This window comes from Carassius gibelio, chromosome A2 (genome assembly GCF_023724105.1).
Source record: "Carassius gibelio isolate Cgi1373 ecotype wild population from Czech Republic chromosome A2, carGib1.2-hapl.c, whole genome shotgun sequence".
In the NCBI taxonomy this organism is placed as follows: Eukaryota; Metazoa; Chordata; class Actinopteri; order Cypriniformes; family Cyprinidae; genus Carassius; species Carassius gibelio.
The window spans coordinates 29,454,275-29,480,991 of NC_068372.1; the positions used below are offsets into that span (position 1 = coordinate 29,454,275).

The 26,717-nt window shown below is 34.5% G+C and overlaps 2 protein-coding genes across 10 annotated transcripts; one reads left to right on the forward strand and one right to left on the reverse strand.

Moving 5' to 3' along the window:
* The first annotated feature begins 1,933 nt into the window (after positions 1–1,933).
* On the forward strand, positions 1,934–4,397 carry LOC127938064 (calcyphosin-like protein). Of its 3 annotated transcripts, none has more exons than XM_052534466.1 (5): positions 1,934–2,081; positions 2,337–2,537; positions 3,465–3,642; positions 3,709–3,918; positions 4,187–4,397. In XM_052534466.1, the coding sequence occupies exons 2-5, from the start codon at positions 2,461–2,463 to the stop codon at positions 4,286–4,288; spliced, it is 567 nt and encodes a 188-aa protein (XP_052390426.1). In that variant the 5' UTR covers positions 1,934–2,081; positions 2,337–2,460; the 3' UTR covers positions 4,289–4,397. The 3 variants fall into 3 exon arrangements, with proteins under 3 accessions (XP_052390426.1, XP_052390436.1, XP_052390420.1); XM_052534476.1 differs by having other exon boundaries at positions 2,021–2,081; positions 2,344–2,537; XM_052534460.1 differs by lacking the exon at positions 1,934–2,081 and adding an exon at positions 2,102–2,261.
* Positions 4,398–6,269: 1,872 nt separating this feature from the next.
* Positions 6,270–24,006, reverse strand: LOC127938028 (ran-binding protein 3). 7 transcript variants are annotated; one of them, XM_052534406.1, is made up of 17 exons: positions 23,947–24,006; positions 21,339–21,394; positions 20,288–20,324; positions 19,256–19,336; positions 19,076–19,147; positions 17,214–17,279; positions 15,409–15,522; positions 14,826–14,926; positions 13,563–13,679; positions 13,340–13,437; positions 13,187–13,262; positions 12,793–12,889; positions 11,527–11,651; positions 10,966–11,086; positions 10,738–10,880; positions 9,126–9,321; positions 6,270–7,529 (listed from the first exon to the last, which is right to left on the reverse strand). In XM_052534406.1, the coding sequence occupies exons 1-17, from the start codon at positions 23,966–23,968 to the stop codon at positions 7,486–7,488; spliced, it is 1,566 nt and encodes a 521-aa protein (XP_052390366.1). In that variant the 5' UTR covers positions 23,969–24,006; the 3' UTR covers positions 6,270–7,485. The 7 variants fall into 7 exon arrangements, with proteins under 7 accessions (XP_052390366.1, XP_052390386.1, XP_052390410.1 ...); XM_052534426.1 differs by having other exon boundaries at positions 15,409–15,510; positions 23,947–23,996; XM_052534450.1 differs by lacking the exon at positions 23,947–24,006 and adding an exon at positions 23,576–23,625.
* Between the last annotated feature and the right edge of the window lie 2,711 nt (positions 24,007–26,717).

The following is a 26,717-nucleotide window of genomic DNA, read 5'->3' on the forward strand; positions in this document are numbered from 1 at the left end:
TGGACGACTTGTTAATGTCAAAGTGAAAACAGATTCTCAAATCCAAATGAAGTCATTAAGGAAGCATTCACTCCATTTAAAATGACCTATACCTACACTACTGCAGCCAATGTGGTTTAGAGGTCACAAATACTTAAACTGAAATCACTGGTGTTGTCAAGGGGCTTGATTCTAATATAAATACACTTCAATCTGGAAAGGCAGTACTTTGGCAGAACCACCATTAAGAAAAAAAGAAGATCAATACAGTTAATTGACAAGCACAAGGAAGGAAACAGATACCAGAAGATTTCCAAGTCACAGAGTATCCAATGGAGTACAGTTAAATCAATTGTTAAGAAACTCAAGAAGGCCACCAAAAGACCAATGAGAAGTAGCCTACCCCAACCAGACCATGGGTCGTAATACAGAAGTTAAGATCTGAAAAGTTGTTCAACACAATTTGCCCTTACAAACAGAAAAATGTTGTAATATGGCCTCAGATCCAAATCTGATTGATAATTTACAGGCAAACGTCATGCAACCTGACTTTCATGCACGCTGACCAAGCTTGGGTAGTTTTTAAACTGATGAAGGGGAAAAAAAACCTGTATCAGCCAGATGTGCGATGTGTGTTTACATGAAAGAATATTTTACTGTTGATCTGTGTCAAAAAATCCTAAATGTTGTAAAACATGAAAGCTTCCAAGGGGGTGTGAATACTTCTTACTGGCACAGTATGCTTGTAAAATCATGCTAATTAACACATTATTTGGATTTTACCATCACATAATTAACTAAAAATGTTTTGACCACATGTTCAAAAGCACTAGCACATACAAAAAATAAATAAATAAAGATCAGATGAACACGAGCACAAATACAACTGTTGCTATTGGCTGTAAACATTTAGCCCGTTGTAGGGCGACTAGCAGATCAGGGTCATTTCATTACAACATCACTGGTGCATTTCACTTATTGTGCACATGAATCCAATGACTCCCACAACCTCTAATGTTCTGTGAGAAGACCTGTTTATGTTTAAAACCCTGACATGCAGTAAACGAGAACACATAAACAATACCTCCGTTGGGCCAAGATTTTAATCTTTCTCTAAGTGGTGCAAATTGACCAAACTGAGGTGTTTGTCTCTATAACGTTCCACTCCAAAACAGATGAAAGCAATTAGAAGCATTTCAGCTGCTTTCTCCTGTAAGCATAAGCATCTTAATAGAAAACAACAGCCACATTTCCAGTTATTTACAACATGTATGCCTTTGGGTGAATTTCATGAAATCTTTTAACCTGTTAACCATATGGATGATAATTCCTTTGTTTAGGCCATCTTTCCAAAGACTACTAATGTGAACCAAATGAGAATGATCAATGAGAATAAAGGGAATTAATGAATGGGAATTGTAAATACAGTAATAATTTGTGGTGAAAGGTGATCCGTATGTATATCCACGAGAAAAAACAAACAAACAAACAAACAAACTACTTCACACATGAAGAAGAGTTGTTTCTAAATAATATCTTTACCTGTACTGAAGTGTCGTAGTTTACCGTGGTAAATACAAATGAATAGGTGAGAAAATGTCTGATTTAAAACAGTAGGCCATCTTGAAGTTTATGAGAAACGCGTTTGTGCGTCACGTGATCACGCATTCCCGCCTTAAACAAAATGAGCTTGTAGTTTTCGCTAAAATGGTTGTAGCCTACAGGTACTACAGTAAAACTCATTCTTTCAGACTTTCAACAAATTTATACAAACATTTTGAAAATGTCTTACACTTTGAATGTAATTTTAGATCGTTTCACATTATAAAAAGCAGCAGAAATAATAATTGTTGTTGACTACCATGGTAAATCACAGATATAGATACATTTATATATCTATATCTGTTCATATATTCGTATGTACTCTTTTTTTGACGATTTTTGATTAATGCAGATGCTGAACAAAGGAAGTTGATGATTGACACGCCTTAGAGCCAATCAAAAAGAGAGTTGAGTTTGGAGGGGCGGAGAAACACGCAGGTGCACCTGATTAACACACGAGACGAGACGCGCACTTCACAAGAGACCACCGCAAAAGAGAGGTATTTGTTTGATTTCATCTACTATATTCGTATTAAACCCTTTTTTATTTATACAAATCAGACCGCAGAAATTACACTAAGGATAAGGCTAAAAGTCGTATATTGCTGTTACTGTCCTTAATATTTGTTTATTTGTTTGTTTCTCCACAACGGATACTTTGGTTAAGTCTTATAAATATGGTAATTATATAGCAGTAGTTAGTTATTTTTATGATTACAGCTGCCGTGGTTACACTTTGAGTTTGTGTTTCCAAGCCAACAGAAATCGCTACATAAAAACACTTCCTCGTTTGACCACGTGACGTCTCGAGGACCACCTCAGTGCATCACGTCTTGCCTCTTTACTAACCTGAAGCTGAAGAGCATCCACAGAGACTCAATGTCCACAGACGCAGTGCAGGAGCTCAGGCAGCAGTGCCTTCAGAGAGGCGCAGCGGGGATCAAGGCTCTTGGAAGGCAAGAGAAATATTCTACTCTCTTTAAAGCAATCTAGAGGTGAATTATGACCACTGTGCCCTTGAGTAAGATATTGACCTCACAGGTTACACCAGAGGGACTGAACCAGTGATGGGGTTAGTCTCAGAAAAAACAAAGCCACATTTCACCCCCCCCCCCCCCCAAAAAAAAGTTACCTTGTACATAAAGAGATTTTTCATGAAAATGAAACATAAAACTCTTATGCATCCCAGATGGATACTTTTATTCTCAGTTGTGATGCTCAACAGATTTTAGATTGTCATTATTGCAGTATTTTCTGATACAGAAAATAAAGCTGTGGCACAATGACTTTTATCTAAATCAACAAATTACAATGCACAAAAAAGGTATTTACATGTGCAATTTGCATAAAATATTATTTTAGCATAGTGAGAATCTGAAGAATAAAATGAAAATGTCATAATTCAAAAATCTAAATTGTAGCTTAATTAATCGTAAAATAGCCTTTTTAAAGAAAAATATATAATTTCTAATGTATAACACTGTAAGAAAAAATTATATGATCAGTAAGCCATGGCAACATGTTTTTTCATTTAATTTATTTGAACTCATGATTTCATATTTGAACTTCAACTCATGAAGTTATAAGAGCTTCATATGGTCAAGATTAAAAAAAAAAGTTAAAATGAGATTCAAACAGTTGGATCAGAAGTACAGTAAAAATTAAAAGCAGCGACTGATCTTAAGTTTTTAAGCTGACTTGGAACTTTTAATATACTTAATTTACAATAATTTATGGGTTTGGGATTTTAGGAATCAATAATTTAAATATTTGTCTTTGTAGTTCATTCGGCTTTTACAAATGTAGCGGATTTGGGAGAAATAATGAAAATGTTTACGTACAATAGTTTAACCTAGAACATAAATTCTTTATATTTTTTCCAGGACATTTCGCATTATGGACGATGATGGCAGTAAATCTCTGGACTTCCAGGAGTTCGAGAAGGGACTGGAGAACTACGGCATGTCCGTGGGGAAGGACAAAGCACAGCAGATCTTTGTCATGATGGACAAGGATGGAAGCGGCACCATCAACTTTGATGAGTTTCTGGAGAAATTAAGGGTAAGATCGTGTTTCCAAGATGCTGAAAACACCTTCATGCTTCTAATTTCAGTTTCTGTGCTTCAGCCGCCCATGTCAAGCGCACGGAAACAGGTGATCAATCAGGCTTTTCAGAAACTAGATAAGACCGGAGATGGTGTTGTGACCATAGAAGATCTACAGGGTGTATACGACAGCAAACACCACCCCAAATACAAGAGCGGACAGTGGACAGAAGAACAAGTCTTCCGCTCTTTCCTGGAAACCTTCGACTCTCCGTATGACAAAGACGGAAAGGTACCTACCATTTTTAGGATGTGGGATGCTTTACAAAATATTTATTTTTATTTTATTATTTCAATCCTTAAAACACAATTCTGTAATAAAACATAATTTTAGACATCGAACAAAAAAGATGTTGGCTGAAGCCTCAGCTTTAGTCACTTTCACTAATAAATGTACTCCACAAAGACATAAAACCCCAAACCGTTTATACACAACTTACACCCTTTATAAATGATTTGCACATTTCAAACGCACTAATCTGTTTTTCTTCCCATTCCAGGTGACTCTAGAGGAGTTTCTGAACTATTACAGCGGAGTCAGTGCTTCTGTCGACAGCGATGAGTATTTCATCACCATGATGAAGAACGCATGGAAGCTGTAGTCATCATCATCTGTCGTCTGATTGTCGCATTGTCATTAGATCTAACACTAAGATTGTGCAATATTTACTCGTAGAAATTCTGTGTCTAATTAAAAGTGTTTGATTCCTACATCTTGCTTTAATGTTGCACACCGTGCTTGTTCCCAGAAGACACAATGAACGCATGTGAATCTTGACCAGAACGCCAGTGAACCAAATGACCGCTGTCAAAAACCCAGGCTTGTTAGACGTCAGCTTCAAAAGGCTTTATTGAGCTCTCTGACAAACACTCTTCAGTCACTTGATAAATCACACCAGCTGTTTAGACTGCAAACTGGTGCATCCATTCATCTGATGCAGTTAATGTGCTGTTGAGTGAGATGTTCATGAGCGCCATCTGCTGAGCCAGTGTTGCCAACTAAGTGTTGCTAAAGGCAGATGGGTTTTTTATTTTTCTACTAAAAGTTGCTAAATGACGTTGTGATGTCATTGCGTGATGACGTCGTTACATAACTGACACAAAACAGCGTTTTTACGTAGAATATACAATACGATTACTCAAATATATTTTTTTAAATGTTATTTGTTACTAAAAATATTATTAACCAAAAAATAATAATTTTAAAAGTAACAAGAAACATCTTAATTTTTCTTTTTCTTTTTTTTTTTTTTTTTTTTTTTACAACATTTAATTATTGAACGGTACACACTTTTTGTATTTTCTTATCAACTGCACATTCTGAACAATTAGGGTTTTTTTTTTTTTTTTTACAAAAAAGTCTGTAAAATAGGACACAATGTACTGTTAATATGAAGGAACAATTCATATTTATTTTTCGCAGGTGTTTTTAAATTTCACACTGCATTTTGTGTTTTAAAGTTACATGGTTACAACTTAATGGATAACATCCTCGCAGAAAATGACTAGTACCTTTTCAGTTTCTGAACAACAATTATATATACAAGCTAATACCATGTTGTATCATAAATGTGCATTTATCATGTAACGATTGGAACAAGCAACTTAATGCACATTTTATGTTTGTACTGTTAGACATCTTTCTTCAGCTCTCTCCAGGTTGATGTGCTGCTTGTCTGGCTAGCTGTTTAATGTTTTCCTCTTTTCATCTAATTATGATGAAAATATGTGCCTTTTTAACGTCACTTTAAAAAAAAGTTGTTTAAAGTTGCCACTTTTTTTGTTTTAAATGGATAAATTTGTTGCAAGGTGCTTTTTGGGAAAAAAGTTGCTAGGACATTCTAAAGGGTCGCTAAATCTTGTTCACTGCACCACACATACATCTCAGAAACACATTGCTTGATATATTTCTTTGTGCTAAACGAGTGTTTTGCTTATTGATGCAGTTATTACAAACTAAACCAAAACTACAATGATTTTTGTCTCTGAACAAAATTTAAACTAAAACAAACAACTGAAATTCAAAGGTTTTGGGGTCAGTTTTTTTTTTTTTATTATTATTTTATTAATGTACTACATTTATAATACGCACAGAAGATTCCTGTTTCAAATAAATGCTGATCTTTTAAACTTTACATTCATCAATGAGTCATGAAAATAAAAATGTTAAGCAGCACAACTGTTTTCAACATAGATAATAATAATCAGAAATGTTGCTTGAGCAGCAAATCAGAATATTATCATGATTTCTGAAGACCATGTGACACTGAAGACTGGAGGAATGATGCTGAAAATACAGCTTTGATCACAGAAATAAATTATATTTAGCAAAATATTCACAAAAACAGCTATTTTAAATATTTCACATTACTGTTTTTACTGTATTATTGATCAAATTAATGTAGATTTGATGAGCAGAAGAGACAAAAGATCATAATGACCCCAAACTTTGGAAAAGGATTGTTTGCATATAAACATTTATATAAAATTAATCCACAAATAACACATTGTGCTATAATTATTCATCACTTCTTTAAGAAAATAAAGATTATTCCATATGAGAAACTGAAGTAGAGTCCCACGTTTTGACATAAGACAAAATTTTATTTCAAATGTTTCAACTTTTTTTTTTTTTTTACTTTGATATTACTATTTATTTTGTAAAGGAATTCAGAGACATGGTGTGCTAGTAAGTGATAATATACACATAGAAATTTACAGAACATTCAAGGGTACAAGTTTGTTTTTTTTGTCCTTTTTTTTCCGTCTAAATGCACTCAAACTTCCAACACAAGAAGAAAATCTTCATTTCTGACAAATCGTCTCCAAATAACAAGAAAATGGATAAAAAGTTAATATAGTAAATCAACATTAAAAAAAAAAGGCCAACACAATACAAACCCCTCAGAATATGGAAAATAAAAACAAATACCGATGCTGCATTTAAAGGTTACATTTTACATAAAAAAGAAAAGAAATAAACATTATTTGCCCCTAAACGAAGCTACACAACTCAATTTGATGTTCAAGAGACGTTGGGGTGAAGATATTTTTCTCTTTTACAGGGGGCGGATGTAGAAAGCGATTCACTACAACACGAGTCCGTGTGCCCATTGAGTCCTTTATTTGTTAACACCAATGAGAAATCTAACTACCATCTTAACAGACTAGTAAGAGTGTCAGCTTGTCCAGGAGACGCTTGGTGAATCTGGCAGAAATCAGCTGGGAATAATGGTACAACTACACAGAACACATCAGAGGTCAGGTGACCGTGGAGCTTCCGGGAAGCCGATTGGCCGATAAGCGCGATGATGTGGCCAGTTAACTAAGCCGAGAGCCAATGAGAAGAGAGAGCGATAGAGACACAGAGAATGAGTAAAAAACGGTCCCACGGTAGAAACTGCAGTCTTGAAGAGCCACGTCTTAAACTGAGAGAGAAACACCCTCACAGGGAAACAACCTCATCAATATGATGAGCGACCAAGTCCAAAGCCATACATGGAAAAGTCTGTTTTTTTCTTCTTTTTTTCTGTCTTTTCCTTATTTGTTGTCTTTTTAATTTGTTTATTTGCAGTCCAAGAGGAAAGAAAAAACAAAAACTAAAAACAAATGAAATGATAAAAAAAAAAAAAAACTCCAGATTTACAATAAATGTTGGTGGGGGAAATGAAGAACAGAAGTTTGGGTGAGAGAGACTCCACTCCAGGGGTCCACGGCTGCGGTCCGAAGGGGCTGTCCACAGAGATGCCTGCGCTGAAACCCCGGAGGGCGGCTGTGGGTCGGGCAGAGGGTCAGGATGCTATGTGCTCTCGGCGGCTGGGGTCTCGCTGTTCTCACAGTTACCTGCACGAAAACAAGTCAACATTAACTTAGAAAATATGCTCTAAAGCAGCAGACGATCAATGCAATCACAGCATGAAATGCATGGTATATTGTTCACCTATCAGTTAGCAGTCTACATTAGTTATGTTCTAATTACTCAATATTTAGGATATTAATAATCAAATTTACAGATCTCATTTGATAATGTTACACAAAAAAAAAAAAAAAGATATAGGATTCTAAAATAACTGGTTTTATTCAAGTCAAAAGTATTTAACATCACTGGAACAATCTAAATACATTCTTTAATACTAACACAACTCATAAATCGTGGTAAAAATGGCTCCCACTTTTTAAATGATCTAACAATAAGTTATACATGTAATTTTTTATGCAGATATGATTAATCTTTGTTAATTAAAGTCCATTTGTTCATTTATTCACAGTGCATGTTACAACTTTTAAGATTGTATTAGAAAATGGTGAAAACAGCATTAAAGGTAGGGTAGGTGATTTTTCGGAGAGGCTTTGAAAGTGTAAGATCCCGCCCTCTCTGCATCATCACTCTCCAAAGCCACGCCTCCTCCTACACACAAGGTGACGCATCATCAGACAGACAGGATCGTAATCCTCTGATTGGACAAAACATTTTATGATCCTATGCCTTCCACACACGATATAAATACATTTAGAGCAGTTAACTTAGTGATTGCTATTGGGATGTGAACAGACATCACAAAAAATGTTTTGGGACCAAATCACCGACCCTGCCTTTAAGATTAATAAATGGTGCATATACTGTATATTGTTCATTGTTATTTCAAGTTGACAACTGTATTTTACTAATGATGAAAAATGAAACCGTATTGTAATGATAAATCAGATTTTACAATGAATATCTGTCAGAATTTCACAATGCATCACTGTAATATTGAATATCTTCAAATTCTACTGATTTGAGTTCTTAGCAGGGTTATTGTATTATCATTGGGATGCTATTATAGTGAATTAGTTTCTGTTTACATAGTAATTTTTCATGCAGTACATTTCTGTGTTAGTCAAGTGCATACATTTTGTTTCTTAAAAAATATTTAAATTTCAGTTATTTCACTTTTATTTTTCTTATATAGCACTTTATACAATACAGATTGTGTCAAAACAGCTTTACAGTATAAAACAGGAACATTTCAGTACATCAAGTTTAGAACATCAAGAAAACAAGGAATGTTGCCTTGGAATCTAGCTGAAACAGAAAATCATGATGTTGATGTTTAGAATATGTTAATGTATTCATGCCTTATAGTTGCATTATGCAGATCAGAGCTGGATGATAATATAGTTTACATCATGCATTGATATAAACAATCATGCAGCAAAGATTTGGTTTGTAGTAGCTACTGATTTATGCGTGTAAACTGTATAGTGAATTTACACTAAAATGAACATATACAAAATTTATTTATATTTAATTTCAGCCATTTATTGGTTACTATCCTTATCAAAAGAAATATTGATCACTATTGGATCATCTCTAGTTTAGTGCATCTAAAACAATAAGCTAAGTGTCTGATGTGTGGTATGTTCAGGTCAAGCCCGTGTAAAGTAAATAGTCCGTACCACTGGCGGTGGAGTTCCCCGTGCCGCTGCTGTTGTTAGCAGGTTCATCATCGTCGCTGTCGTCCTCGTTTGACTGTGGGATCTCTGGTTCGGCCGGGGCGGGTGTGCTCTCAGTCTCCTGCTCCGCACGACTCCGCAGAGCCAGAATCCGGTGATGCAGCGCCGCGGCCAGCTGACCCGCATCTTTAGAGCTCGCCTGAAGACACACAACTTACACCATGATACAGGGATCCCAAAACTAACATACATGACATGATCACTGATGAATGGGTAAGAAAAACTATCACATATATATGATTCAATATTTGAAAATTAAGAATAACCAGACAATTTATATTTTCCTACACATCTATAACATTTCACTAATTTATCACTTTAAAACCTGTAAACAATGGGTCTTTATATATTAGACACGAGGAGGAAATAACCCTAACCCCAAATAAATAATTACAATTTAGAAAGTTTAATATACACACACACACACATGCATATATATGCACATATACATATATATACATACATATATATATATATATATATATATATATATATAAAAAATAAGTATATATATATATATATATATATATATATATATAAAAAATAAGGGGAAGTCGTGGCCTAATGGTTAGAGGGTTGGACTCCCAATCGAAGGGTTGTGGGTTCTAGTCTCGGGCCGGATGGAATTGTGGGTGGGGGTAGTGCACGAAAAGCTCTCTCTCCACCTTCAATACCACGACTTAGGTGCCCTTGAGCAAGGCATCGAACCCCCAACTGCTCCCCGGGCGCCGCAGCATAAATGGCTGCCCACTGCTCCGGGTGTGTGCTCACAGTGTGTGTTTGTGTGTTCACTGCTCTGTGTGTGTGCATTTCGGATGGGTTAAATGCAGAGCACAAATTCTGAGTATGGGTCACCATACTTGGCTGAATGTCACTTCACTAAAAAAAAGAAGTTTAAAATGCATTCATAATAAAATAAACTTCTAACAATTTTGAAATAATTTAAAATACATTTAAACATTAAAAATTATGTAATTATATAACATATATAATATAATTATTCAATCGTGTATAAAATAAAAAATGTATAATTAAAACAAATATAATAAAAAAAAATTATATATATATATATATATATATATATATATATATATATATATATATATATATATATATATATATATATATATATATATATATATATATATATATATATATATAATATTTAAAACATACATTTAAAAGTTTTAATTTTATCTAAAATAAATACATTTTATATATCTGTTACTTAAATATAATAAAAATCCATTTTAAACACACACACACACACGTATGAAAACAAGTACGTTTTTAATATTTATTCATTGATTAAATGATTGAATTAAGACTTTCTTGTACCATTTAAGAGACTTTAGGGCATTAAATTTGACACCTAGCTAAAATTAAGACTTTCAAAGACCTGTGAAAACCCTGAATTTTATATAACCTGATTTTTCCTGTTTTCTGTGAACAGTAAAACCTGATACCAGAGTTGCTTTTTAAACTGTTGCATTATTTATCAGACAAACAATTAAAAACCTAAGCATGTCCTGTGTTAAGGAGGTGTCCATCCTACCGATATGAGGAAGACCTTGACGCCCTGGTCCTCAGTGTCCATGGCTGTGATTCTAACACTTTTCTCACTGGCTTTATCCACCTGCATCTGCGGCCAAAGCTTGGTGTTGAGGATCAATCGCAAACTGCCCTGCGTGCGCATCACTAAGAGACAGACGGACACAGATGAGGAACATCAAGACATTTCAGCTCCTCTAAAGAAAAGCGAGTGGACCGACGCTGCTCCTACCTAATCTCGACTGTAGCGAGCCATCATCAGTGGACGCCATGTCGTTAAGTCTGAGCAGACCGCGGCCTCGTTCCACCCACGACTGAACTGGTTTATCGAACACAAACAATTTGCACTGCATCTGTGGAAAGACAGACACAATCAAACCATTATCAGGACATCAAAGTTTAACTGAGGAAAAAACAGGCCTGCGCAGATTAAAGGAATGTTTCGGGTCAATTCAACTCAAGCTCTATGAAACTCATCTGTAGACTAGTAGAGCTAATGCAACATGAGCGTATCTGGTTAAAAAGAATATTATTAAAAATGACTGATTGTTTCACTAGATTGAAGCTGCACTGAAACTGCAATTTGGACCTTCAACCCGTTGGTCCGCAGTGAAGTGTAGAAAAATCCTGTTTTCCTCAAAAACCTTCATTTCTTTGCGACTGAAGAGACAGACACGAACATCTTGGATGACATGGGGATAGACTAATCCTTTAAGTGCTTCTTAAGTTTCTTTAAATTGTGGAGACTTTTGTTGTGACTGCTATGCTGAATGCCTTGTAAACCTGATTTCACCTGTAAAACGTTGCTTTCCGCCTCCTCTCCTGTACGGACCTCCACCTTCTCCAGAATGCACTTCTTGGCAGTGGCTTTGGTGTACGCGGCTGCGGACTCTTCCAGAGACTCCGTTGCATTGTGATCTGACACACACACACACAGAGAGAAAAACATCACTTCAACAGCTCAGGATGAACTGAACGCAGCAGACATGCCTATCATGGTGAAGGCTTGACTCATGAACATTAGAGCAAGACTGCATTGACTAATCCCAGAGCATCTGGTCCCATAACTGATTTAATATTCAATGAGCCAAACAGTGTGATTTTGGAAAGAACAAATTTCAAACATACATGTAATCAGGTATTAAAATGTTCTCAGCATCAAGTAATGTTTTTTATGCTTACTGAAAAATAAATAAATCATAGATATATATATCTTGTATATTCACTTCAATTTACTTAAATGCATTTTAAATACATTTTTTAAATCAAATTGTTCAATAATTTTAATTTATTTTATTATTATTTTTTATAGTACATGTACATATAAAACAATGCATATAAATATAAACAGAAGAATGCATATGAATACAAACAATATATAAACAAACATATACATATATATACATATATATATATAAACATATCTAATAAGATGTATATAAGTATAAAACATACAATTACATAAATAGTATAAAAAAAGATGACGTATAAATAATAAATTGTACTTAAAAGATAGATATATCGATACTTACAGTTCAGATACATGTTTTCATGAAAACTAAAAGGTTTATAAAATGATAAACTTCACATTTCAGCCTATTTTTAAGAAACTGTCAAAAGTATCAATTATATTAATTTAAACAATTATTATCAATCAATTGTTATATAGATTAAATATAAATCTATATCTTAGTGTCTTAATTGTTTAGATTTGATGACCGGTTCACATCTACAACTCTGTGTAAAACATGAACAAAACCAGCAGACAGGCTTATTGAAAATGCAAACTCAACAGCTGCCAGTAGGAGGCGCTTTTGGAACGACAGAAACACAGCAGTTTACGTTTAATCATCACATTGAGCTGTATCGAATTCTTGTCTTTCCGTCCCCAAATTTAAGAGCTCCCGAAATCATAACTAAGACTTTCTTGTACCATTTAAGAGACTTTAGGGCATTAAATTTGACACCTAGCTAAAATTAAGACTTTCAAAGAGCTGTGGAAACCCTGAATTGTGTGTTATTTATACACACACTGTGTAAAATAGAGTTGAGTACCTACTTTTCTCAGGTGTGGCCTCTTGTGATGATGGCTCTGACGCTGGAGCTGAACAGTCTTTACTGACCTCGACGGACGCCTCGCCTCCTTTTGGGGGGCTCTGAAAGCATTCCCATACAAAACTATCTTTATACACCTCTGATGATCCTTTTAATGGGTTTACACTGGTGTTGAAATCAAGAAATAGTTCAACCATGCTAAAAACTAAATATTTAGTCACTTCCTACTTTAGTTGAATGGAAAAGAGCAGCTTGGACTTTCTGCTAAACTTCTTTTTGAGGCAAAACAAAAGGAGGAGTAAATGTTTTTTATTTTTGGGTAAACTGTTCCTTCAAATGCTACATTTAAAAGCTGAAAAGGCAAAAGAATGTCCAAACTAGTGATGGTATCCACTCACCAGAACTCTCTCAGACATGTTCTGGCCAAAAACAAACTTGGAGCCTTTATCCGAGCTGTTGGTGGCATTGTTGGAGCTGTAAGAGCAAACAGAAGCAGATTTACCCAGGCCAGAGAAAGCGAACATATTCACAGAGCTCTACTGAATCGTTACCTAGCGCTGCCCATGTACTGTAAAAAATAATTAGTGCGGCCAGACTGAGAATCTTGTGTGGAGTCTTTTGAGTCACTGGATGTGCTGTTTTCATCCAACTGCTCAAGAAAAACACAGTAACAGAATCGAAGAATAAACACAAACACTCCTTGGGAACTTCTTTTGTGCCAATTTGCTCCTAGAATAAAGAATGAAACCGATGCAGCAGTGAGTCAGCGCTGACCTTCGCTCGCTCTTTGATATTCTGCCCGAACACAAACGATGAGTCCACTGCACATTCCTTCTGACTGCCGTCCACTTTCTGTCCACCTCCATTTTCTTCTCCTTCCTTCTCCCGCTTCTGCAAAGGAACACAATTAATGCAGATCCGGCAACAAGACTGTTGGTTTTTAGGACTTTTGTGAATACACTGGATACATTAGGCTTTTAGGACTCTTATAGGAAGAGCGTTTCTGTACGTTTTATGAAGGCAAATAAGACTTAAGACCAAAACTGAAAGATGATTAAAGGAAAATACTGAATGGAAAACAATACGTCATTCTAGTCTCTAAATGTAAAGGTCTTTCATTACTACACTGCTAAAAGGTGCTGTTCTTAATCAGTATTTTTGTCAATTTTTTAGTGCAAATGTCTAAAGAGTCAAAATACATTAAGAAGTCTTGTTTTCTGAGAAACTGATCAAAATAAAGGGAGTTAATTTAAAACCAAGACAAATATCTGTCAATAGGTTTAGAAGAATCAACTTAATTCCCCGTTTATAGATATTTGTTCTTGTTTCAAGCATGAACTCATCAGTTCTATTTCTTTATATGTCCAGATGGCATCTAAAGTAAATGTATCTTGACTTAAGGGTGTTTAGGCCTTTTTAAAGCCTTCATTTTTCTGGAAGGGTGAATTAATACTTTCTTAGACCCACAGAAACCCTCTATAATATAGTGAGAATATAGAGCTCATACTCAAGGAAGGAAAAAAAACACCTCAAACTGAGCACAAAATATTTCTATATTTATATGGATGAAATTCTGATAGCATGAAATGTAAAACACTGAGATTGTCATTACAGTAAAACAGACTACTTACAATGCATAGAAATATGAGTTTGTACAGAGTCTCCCAAAAATGCACTTGTAAGATTATATTGCAAAGATTTGTCAAGATATTTAAGCCTAATTCAATGAAGTCTCATAATAAATATTTCATAATTCTAAAAGCGAAACACCTTCTAAATGTCAAGAGTTCAGCACGATTATACCACAATCCTGCTGCTGAAAACCAAGATAATTAACTCTAGAATGAAACTGCATTAATGCTGGAACTAGATCAGACCAGAATCTCCTCCAGTCATATTTATTAGTCATCCGTTATGAATTACTAAGCACCCATGAGCGATGACTACAGGTGACGCTGATATTTACGAGATGTGCAATTAGCTGTGGTTTATCTATCAAGCGTTTCCATCTCAGATGTTTGTGCAGTATGTCCTCACCGGTGATTTGTCCGAGCTTTCTGTGTTGTTCAGGAAAACAGATCGGCTTTCTGATGATGAATCTCCAAACTTCCCCACTCCGTTTGTTCCACAGCTGGAGTCTGCGATTGAAAACAATGGCGTAAACTCACAGCATCACACGATCAACACACGTTCCCAGCTCGGGGTATCACGGCCCTGAGTCATGACTACTAGGGGTCACCCGAAACGTCCACTAGACGACTAATATAGGTGACTGATGGACAATATATATACAAATAATGTACCCTAATAATGAGAATGAACTGAAATAATCACTTATTTCTCACAATATTCACATGAAAGTTTATTTTTCGTATTCTGTAGATTTTAGACAATTTTGGGGGGGAATTAAGTAGCCCGTTAAAACATTCAACCAAAAAAAAAAATAAATAAATAAAAAATACAATAGATTTCAGGAAACCTGGGTAGTTTTGACTTGAGAATTACATCGTTCCACGCACAAAATGAGCCTGAAATCTGAATCTATACAGAACAGACTGAGAGCTCTACAGATTGTGTTGCTGTGAAAGCCAGCAGGGAGCATTATGCGAGATGTACGTACTGGTCTTGACGGGTTCTGTGAGGGTTTTGGCCGGAGGAGCCTGTAAAACGGCTGGTCTCAGAACACTGCGCTGCTGTTCTTTGGGCTTCTGACTGGGAACGCCTGGAAAACAACCTACTAACGGATTGAATCAGAAACCAAATGCCGCAGCACAACTAGGGATGCACCGATCTGATTCTCAGTATCGGTATCGATACTCCATTTTCTACCGGATCGGTTATCGGTCAGACGAGACGATTTTGCGCATATAGAATTATGTTACTGTTAAGTTTCCATGCACTTTATTCTAAGTGTTCTGAAACCGTTTAATGTGAGTTACAAAGGAATATTTAAGTTTTTAAGTAAATTAAGTAACTCTTCTGCAGCTGTCATTCATTCAGCATTCAAACTGTGTGTCGCGTTCACTTATGACAACTCTCTCCAAAATGATACAATGTTTCTATTATTATACTTGATCTGTAGATAAAGATTAGTTTTTTTTGCATACGAGGACTTTATCTTGCTGGAGTTCAGTGCTGTTTCTAAAGCATGTTACTTTGTCTATTAGATCATAGCACTAGGAACTGTTTTTCACACACAGGAACTGAAATGCAAAACTGTTCAAAGAAAAGACTATCGCACACATATAATACACTACGCATCAATATCTCTTCCCTTTGTGCTTTGAACTTTTCTATGTGGAGCGCAGCGTGCTGTGACTTTGTGTTGCTTCAAGAGCATCATTCTGCACACGGGATGAGCCTTTTATATTATAATCCTTTTGCGCAATTAAAAGATTAGAAATAGCCTTTCTTGTTCTGTCATATCTAGCATGTTTGGCTGCCTCATTACCGTGCTATACATTAAACAAACAAAAAAAAAAAGTCTTAATTTTACAGTATATATATTTGTCTAAATATATTTACTTGTTTTTCAACAATATTAAGAGCAATGTGTAACATTTTACCAGATTTAGTCCTTCACTTTATTTGTTGCCCACTTAAAAATGTTTTTTCACTTAATGTTTAGAATTTATTAAAAAAAATTCTATAGTAACTTTTGCTGCCACTAAACTAGATTATAAGTGTTTTTTTCATAGATTATGATTATGCATTTCCTCATTTGTTATTTTTCTGTATAATGAAGTTGACTGTGTTTAACACACAAAACAGTGATGATTAGGTCAACACACAGAGGTATAGAAATGATATAAATAAACCTGTGCTGTATCAGATCCACATCTGATTTTTGTTATCGGATCGGTTCTGAAATTTTTTTATCGGTGCATCCCTAAGCAAAAAAGCACACACCAATGTTTGATGATCAAATAAAAATCTTTAATTGCAATTCTCATGCAATGGGATGTTTTAATATATGGAAAAGCTTTCTAAGCCACTGTCGCTGTAGTTGACTAAAACTAATTAAAATTGAATTATGATTTAAAACATATCGTAATTTTTTTATTAACTGAAATAAAGCTCAAATTAAATATTAGATAAAAAAAAATAATTAACAATAATAATAATAATAATAATAATAATAATAATAATATAAAATAGCCCATAAATTTTAAATAATGTTCTAAGCAAGATCTATTTGAATAGCTGAACATTTAAGCAATTCGGCTTAATCTATTTAGGGAGCTTTCAAAAGCACAAGATTACTTTTTATATTAAAAAAAATAAAAATACTGAAAGAGGGAGCTTTACAGTCCGACCCATTGTGAGTAAATTCCCTAATCTTTCCTGCTCTAAAGAGCACATTCATGATTTACACGTGTGTTTAGATGTAGAAATGTAGTAAAAGCAGGAATGAGTTAATCTTACCTGCGCTTGGGGCCTGGCCATGAATGAGTGTGGGAGGTTTCAACCTGAACCCGACGGGCTTCTCCTCTGAAACACACAAACAGAAGCGTAAACCAAGAGCTCTCAGATAAACAAACACTCAAACTTCATCCATATGAGGACACAACACTACCTCAAACAGATCGGTCAAGAATAAGACAAGCTTTTTCTCCACTACAATGCAAAGAAAGGTCTAGTGCTTTTCCATCAGAAATTTGGGAAAAAACAAAACAGTAGAGTTTTTTTTAGATGCATACAGCTTCATGTTTTTCAAAAACAGTAGGCAGTATGAGCTACATAGCACACAGTATACACGTCTGTTGGGCCCTCATCGCTGTGCCTCATATCTACAGCATCAAAACGGATCTGACCACTTCCTGTTAGACCTTAGTCCCCCCCCACAGGCCTCTGGACTTCTTTAAGCACATTCCTGACAGCAGCCGATACACATTTGGGTTTAGTGTGCTTGCCTCTTTCCAAGAGAGTCCAAAATAGAAAGCTGCCTTCAGATGCATGCACAACATCTGCCATTTACATCACTCTGTGTAACACGCTATATAGAGGATCAAAGATCTGAAAGCACTTAGCAAATGTGTTTTAAATGAGTTTTGAACAGAATGAAGATTGTACATTTTTGCCTAAATATCATGTCTTTTTAATGTAGCACTGCCCTTCAGAAACTACAGAAGATACTTGCATGTTGTTAACATTGTCATATGTTAACTTTTGAGCGGAGTCATTTTTATAAATTCAATTAATTTTTTCTTGTGACCTACATGTAAATGTGTCTTATGTGAAATATCTTATTCAGGTCAGTACTAAATAAAAATTAACATGCATTTTCTATGATCCCTCGTATTTTGGTAAAATGATTAACATTGCAAAGTGTATGTTAAATTTTCACCATAATTGTGTGTGTATGTATGTGTGTGTATTTTTATGAGATTAAAATGTATGTAAATGTTTTGTTATTTACTGGTATTTTACATTTCTGAATGTATTAATAAAATGTAATTCATACACTGATGTGATTTTATAAATGACATTAAAATTATTTTTAACAATGAACATTTTATAATACATTTAATTTATACAGTAGACAATACATAAACTATTTATGAATATATATGTGTGTGTTTGTGTGTGTGTGTGTGTGTGTGTACACACATGCATCCATAAAAAAATATCTTGAAATAACATTACAAAATGTCATTATACTTTCGTTATAATGCATCCCAAAAACAGATTTTTTTATGTTTACAAACCCACTCCAAACCACATCAGCATGTGAAAAATCATGCAGACAGTCACTCCTGGAGCTCATATCTGAAAACCAAATTGGATGTGCGCATCGTAAACAAAGCCTAAGACTGTCAAATATGACAAAAGCTGTGGACGGCCACAGAACCCTGTAAATTACTCTGAGTAACAGATGTCCAGACGGAGACTGGCGTGATGAAGCATCTAGTGACAGCCAAAATAAGCAAATAAAGTATTTTTAGATTTTGATCAATATCATTGCAAACTGTTTTTAAAACTACCAGAGAAGTCCTCTGACCACAGATAATGTTTAAATAAAGGATCACCTATGACAGATTTAAAGAACTATGAATTTGTGTTTCTCATTTGAACAGTCGATTACCCTGAAACTTGAGTAAAAATATTTTTTTTCCAATCCAAACAAAAAAGCTGAAGAGTCATGAACCCAAACGAAGACGTTTTTCTGCCAGTTTTGGTTTCTATTTGTATTCACTCACTGTGAAATCTCATTGGTCCAAAACCCTCCTCCACAGTTGCATATTAAACTATTTTTCCAGAGCTTTGAAAAGAAGGTTGGTTCTTACCTGGCTCCGAGTCTGAATTACCAGTTGGAGACTGGCATAAACTTGAGGGCATGAAGATATTATTCTTGGGAACTGTAGCAGGAGACAAAGAAAGCATGAAAGGAAGAGAGGGTCAGATGGGAGTGTAACACTTTCAGTAAAAATCACCAAAGTAATACTTCGAACTGGCTACAGACTCACCTGAATGTGACGGGGGGAACTGGGTCAGAGATGAGGTCCTTTCTCTCTTTACTGGAGGACAGTACTCATCTCGATCTGAATCTGGAGAACACAATTAAATCAATAGACTGTTCAGAAACTACAACTAGTGAAGCACTTCAATTCTGGAGAACTGAATGTGCTCTATTTAAATGATCCTTTTGCAATCATTCAGCATTCTGATAATGTTAACTACACTGGGTTCTACCTTCAGCTGATGTGCCTTTAACAATAACAAATGAGCTAAAAATTACTGATATCTGGATGATACAGGCACATCTGTGTCCTACAATATATTTCATCAAACGCTGTGTTAGTATCTCACTGTCTGCATCTCATCACATATCAATATACAAGTTCCTTTCCAGCAAAACATCATCATTGCATCATTGCATGTACATGCTGCTTTTGCTCCATGTCAATATTTCTGTTTTCAGCTGTTAAAATGTTTTGTTTTCAGAATAACAAATATTGCATTATGATATTTTTCAGGATTTAAATAATAATGCATTAAACCCCAAACTAAAATCTCAATTCTTATTTTTCATCATCATTTTTGCCAACTTTAAAAGCAAAAGCAATGGAGTAAAACCAATTGGAGCAAAGGCAGACTGCATGTGACTTCAATGCAAGTCCATGGCAAGAATGCTGCGGTCAATATGCAAACACAATTATAATTCAATGTAAATTAATATTACAATACACATATTAGCATTTTCCAAGACACACCTCTAAAGACCTAAAGACAGTGAGAGTAACATCTAATGTAATATACTGTAAGGGACAATGTGCTTTTGTCATACACAAATCAGTCTGAATGTTTTTTTTTTCGTGTTGTTTTTGGGATCCAAACTAGGTATCAAATGAGCATCTGACTGAAGCATACTACTGCACAATATAAGTGTGAATTCAAAATTTGCATATTTAGCTTTCGGCCCAATACATCCTGAATTTTTAGCCGCAAATAATTTCCACTTTGGTGCATTACTGGAAAAAAAACCTTTTCAAACTCACCGTCTCCATCCTCTGCACTCGACCCATCTGCAGATCTCTGGAACAGACAAAAACATAAATTAATGTATTTGGTCATGCAGAGCTGGACTACATTACAGAGAAACACACTGTACAAGGGGAAAACAACATCTTAAACAGCCCCGTTTTTAAATAATTTCTCACTAAAAGCCAAAATCGAAATGCTGTTTAATTCGCTTAAACTGCTTCGGGGGAAATCAGATTCTGAGAGTGATTTATATCAGTATTAGTCAGTCAGCAGCTGAAATTCATCTCACTGCCAGACATATTGGCCAACTGAGTTGGTGAAATTACTTGCCAATGCTGAAATTTGTCAGGTACAAGGTGATAATTTCATGCCCCACCGGAGCGTTTATTGAAAATGTCTTTTTTGTTATTGTTATAAAACTCAAAAGTTAAGTTTAATATTTCCCACTAAGTGTCTTCCATCATAAAATCCTCCGGCTATTATGAAAAGGGGGTTTGTTTAGTTGGCAACTACATAATTCACAATGTCAAAGCTGCTAAAAACAACACATAAAGCTGCAGCGCGTCATTTCTTAGCCACCAAATAGAAACGCAATCGCAACAAAAGGCTTGAGTTTTTTTAGTAGGACTTCCTGTTGGCCGAGAACATGGTGGACACGTGTGTTTAAAATTTGCAATGCTGTTTGTTGAATCTAGCAGAGCAGAAATTTCACAATGTATTTTGAGTAATGACTGTAGCCATTGACATCCATAGTATGAAAAAAAAATACAACGTTAGTCAATGGCTACCGTCAACTGTTTGGTTACTAACATTCTTCAAAAAATCTTCTATTCTGTTCAGCAGGAGAAGGAAACTCAAATAGGTTTATAACAACTTGAGGCTAAGTAAATAAAGACAAATTTCATTTTTGGGTGAACTGAACCTCAATTCTTGCTCTCTCTCTCTCTCTGCCTATTGTTAATTTTATTGGTCTTCCTGCTGCTATTGTTGTCAAATAAGGAAATGTGCATGCTAAGTTTTTTATGATGAAATTAAAAACAGAAGTAAAATATCATATCAACAAACCTTCTGTGCTTTGTCCTTCTGAAACACAAACACTGGAGGAGCTATGGCAGGCTTCTCTGTTAAAAAGAAAAACAGAAAGAGAATTGGTATGAAACATAGCTCAAATAGATATAAAACACGTATGCCTTTCCACAATCCTGCTCAATAAGCTGATATTTCAACTCAAATTTTCATTCAGACAAACCAGAAAACTGCTCTGCTGCAGTGTACCAATGTTATAGTTCTGATCAATCCAAGTTTTCCCTACATCGCACACAAACATCCAAAGTCACAAGATAATCATTCACAAAATAGGTCATTTCCTAAAATGGTTTATTTGAGGATAGGGACTGACGCAAACTTACCAAATGAACCCAACATCCAATGTAACATCTTAGTTTAACTAAACAGCCATAGATCAGAGTTAACCATGCCTACTAGGTCAGTTTTTATTTATCATCAAAATCAACTGACAGCTTTGTCTGTAGACAGATACTAAAACACATTTTACCATGCACTGAAAATATTCAATTTTCACTCATAATTAAAAAAAAAAAATTAAACATGCAATATGAAGAAAATATACTCAATGTTTTAATTAAAACTCTGAAAAGGCATTTGCGTCATGCATAAAAATGCTTGCAAACAACTATAAAATAACTAACACACGGCCTCCAGTAGCCTAAGCCTATTATTAAAAATAATAACAATAATAAATTGACAAAAGAGGTTTCAACTCTCGACTCTTTATCTAAACTCTTTATCCAAAATTGTAGAAAAAATAAGAATAATAAAATAAAATAATAAGAATAAGTAAAGTTTTATACTGGTGGCATTTTCACAAATGCTATAATAAATAATTATAATCATGACGAAAGGTAAACCATATCTGTTACCGAAATGAAACCAACATTTAGCAACATTAACAATACAATTTTAATAAATAATTTACAACAATTATAACATATTCTTAAACGATTATATAAAAACATACCAGAAACAACAACAGTACTGAAAAAAGAAAACTTCTTTCAGTTTAATCAGTGATAAAAATTCAACAATTCTTCCAAGACATAGTTTTCTTTTTTAATGTCTTTTCATATATTTTCTGAATAGTATCGTTGTCTAATATCATTTCTTGCCATCACAAGCCTCTGGTAATCTGATCAACTGGGGTTAGTAACCAGTCACCGGAAGACAAAGACGTTATCTTATCTCAAGCAAAACAACACAACCCTAGACACTCCTGGCTCAATTAAAAGGCTTTGAAATGACCGTCATGCTTCGTAAATAAACAAAGTCACGTGACCAGGCTCACACGTCTAGTATTTTTAGCTGCAGGACTTTGACAGCAACAAAACTGGACAGCAACAATCACTCATGAGGAAGAATGCAAGGCCTTCTGAAGATGATTTGCTAACCAGTAAAGAGTGCAACAGCACACGTGCATATGTAAACAACTGCTTTCCCCAAAACAAGTCATCTGGGTGGCTCATGTAAACCTGCACATCACTGTAATTAGGTCAAGGGTTGAGGCTTCCACCGAAGGGTGATCTCACCACTCAAGGCTGCTCCCCTGAAGGACATTTCCCCCTAAAGGCAAAAAAAATAATCATGTGTGCATGGGGTTGCATTTCACCCCGGAGCAGGAGGAGGGTGAGTGCGCGGGCCTGCATTAGCTCAGGCAGCGGAGCCCGGTAACACCACGAGCCGCGTGAGCATCACCAACAAGCGGCTTCTCCGAGAACGAACCACCGCCACCTGCTCCAGATCCCGGTTCCCGACTATTAATCGACGCAAATATCAGAATAACGTCAACAGATGACAACGCGTCCACATCACATCGAAACCAACCACTAGTTGAGCAACTCGCTACATTACCCCACCCACCATTTGCTTTCGTTTCAGTATTTGTTTAATTTTAAACACTGGACTGCCTCAATAAGGATGAATAATCATTAAAAACGGTTCACACATCACCGATCCTGACAGGCTAGAGGTAAATTAGTAGTCTAAGCTCATAAGCCACGATTACAATAAAAAAACACATCCTACTAGTGTTAATACATAAAGATGCCATCAGAATACATCGAATACATTTATGCCTCATATCTACATGTTTAACTGTACGCTAAAGATACATATGTTAAAGACAGAAAAGCGTCATTCTTGAATTCATTGCGATCACGCATTAAATTAAACGTTATTTTACAGTTAGCGTTTCAACCCGCCTAAAAATTTCAAAAAGAGAAACACACCAAGAGGCCAGGAGATAGTCCGTTAGCTTCATAACACACTCTAATTGACACATTCATACACGCACACACTCATATACATACACACACACACACACATATATATATATATATACACACACACACACACACACACACACACACACACACACACGGTCTGTCAGTGCGCTGCTTAGCCCGCGAAGCTAACACACTCATCGGCTAACTTGAGCTAAACATTCATACACACACACGTCCTCAGAGCCGCGGAAGCGCGGGGGTCGCGTCACAAACGCGCGCGGCACTCTAACCGACACTATTATGGGGTGTACGGCTCATGGTGGCGGTCTGTTTGCTTTACTTCACTCATTGTGCGGATTCACACGATCGCCTACCTTCGTTCGCCAAGTCCGCCATTTTACTTCTCCGTGAACACCCACAATGCACCGCGGCACTAGTGCGCTTTATCTCACAAAGCAGCTGAATTTAAATGTGAATATAAGTCATTTTACAAGAAATCTTTACCATTTATGTCAAAAATAATATATATAATGTTTAACTAAAATTACAATGTAAATAATGCCTAATAACATTCATCATATTATAATTCATCATATTATAATTATTAACTTGCTGATTATCGCTCTAAAATATTATTTTCCTCTACAATGTCTTGTTGCTTGTACCAACGGTATGAATCACTATTATAAAAAACGATTAACGTATCATGTTGCGTAATGATTATTATAATATTTAGTTATTCATCACTATTTACTGTTATTAAACATTATTTCCCTTTTATAAAGTTTTTTAAAGCAGTATCTCCTGCTCATCAAGGCTGCATTTATTTTATCAAAAATCAAAAATCAGTAATCTTACTAAATCTTATTACGACATAAATTAATTGTTTCTATTTTAATATAATTTAAAATATAATTTATTTTTGTGATACAAAGCTGAATTTCCATCAGCCATTACTCCAGTATAAAGTGTGATATGATCCTTCAGAAATCATTTTAATATGCTGATTTATTAGAATTGTCAATGTTGGCAACAGTTGTGCTGCCAAATATATATATATATATATATATATATATATATATATATATATATATATATATATATATATATATATATATATATATATATATATATATATATTTATTTATTTATATATATATATATATATATATATATAAGTTTAAAATAATAAAACGTTAAAAAGAAGAACTTTTATTCAAAATGTTAATATTTTCTAACAAAATAAATCTCAATTTAATACATCTTTTCTGAATAGAAGTTTTAATTTCTTAAAAAAAAAAGAAAGAAAGAATAAAAACGTACTGACCCTAAACGTTTGAACAGTAGTGTGTATAGAAAATATTTATATTTTACATAAATGCTCTTCTTTTTAACTATTTAATCATCAAAGAATCATGAAAAAAGTAACACAGGTTAAAAAAAATATTAAGCAGCAAAAACGGTTCCCAGCGCTGATAAAAAAAAAAATCATCATATTATTCTGATTTCTGAAGATCATGTGACACTGAAGACTGGAGTAATGATGCTGAAAATACAGCTGCGCATCACAGGAATAAATTAGATTTTCATGTATATTAAATAAAAAACGTTATTTTACATCATAATAATATTTCACAATATTACATTGTTCCTGTATTTTTGATCAAATAAATGCAGCATTAATGAGCAGAAGAATCTACTGTAAAAATTTGTTTTTTGATCCCAAATCTTATGTCATGGTGCATCCACTAACATTTTAATTATTGCTACAAAAAAGATTATGTTATGTAACATATTGCAATGCCTAATTATTATTTTAATAGGTATTAATCACAATATTATATATTTTTTATTATTTGCAAATAATTTTCCTGTCTTGTTGCATCTATTGACAATATTAATTAAATAACGATAATAAAAAAACTATTGTCTAGTGTAAGCTTAATCAATACTAATTATATTAGTAATTAATAATATTTATACTATTATTTCAGTTTTATTCTATTACAGAATTATTTGTTACATAAGTCATTTTTATTCCTTTTTTATTTATTTTTATTTTATTGAATGTATATATATATATATATATATATATATATATATATATATATATATATATATATATATATATATATATATATATTACTGGACATTATTATTTCTGCATATTCTGTTCATTTCTGTTTTATTTTTTATTCTCATGTCTTTTGTAGTAATTAAATATAACCACTAGATGGCCAAGTTTGCCAACGCTTATGAACCAATAGATGCCTAAACTTCATTTTAATCATTTTCCTTTTTTTAAATTAGCTCTACATTTTTCATTTTGATTTTAAAATGTGATATTTGATTTGAATGTTAGTAATTTGATTATTAATTGTTTTTTAAATCTTTCATGTGTTTGCATTCATATGTAATAAACTGCAGACTACTGTATGCTGCAGGTTGAGTCCTGAATGAGGAGAAAACAGAAAGTTCAGATACACAACAATTGTGCAAAAAATCAACTCATGCTCTCCACTAACACATTTCTCCCCGTGTTGCACATGAACCCTGACCCATGTGCTTAATAAATAATAAATGAGAAGAGAATATTCTCGGGTGGGATATTCTTTCACAATATTTACACAGCCCTAGGGCAAAACCCATGTAACCACATGCAACAAGGCGACATACAGAGACCTCCTGACAGACAGAAAGATAAATGTGAGTGATTATATAGAGAGAAAAAAAACCCCAGTGAATCGCTTGATTGAAAGATTAAGATTCCTCTCAGAACGAGAAAACTGGTGCATTAAAGAGCATCACATGTATAAACAGGTGTTTTTTTACTATATAGTAGACAGACAGTAAAAGGAGTGATTTGTTTCTGTTTATTTGACAATTCAATCCCATTCTGTGTAATTACAGGAGTCAGTGGCACCGTTTTGATGTATACATGAACTGAATAATATCCATTTCTCACAGACTCGTTCATGCCTAAAGTGAAACAAGAGTTGGATGATTCAAGCGTTCATCTGCGCTTCTCACAGTCAAAAGGATCTTGTTGACACATTTCAACATTTATTTTGAGCATGAAAGACTTTAAGAACGATATCGGATACATTGTAGATATCCAGGCTGTGCAGAATCCCCGCTTTGTTGT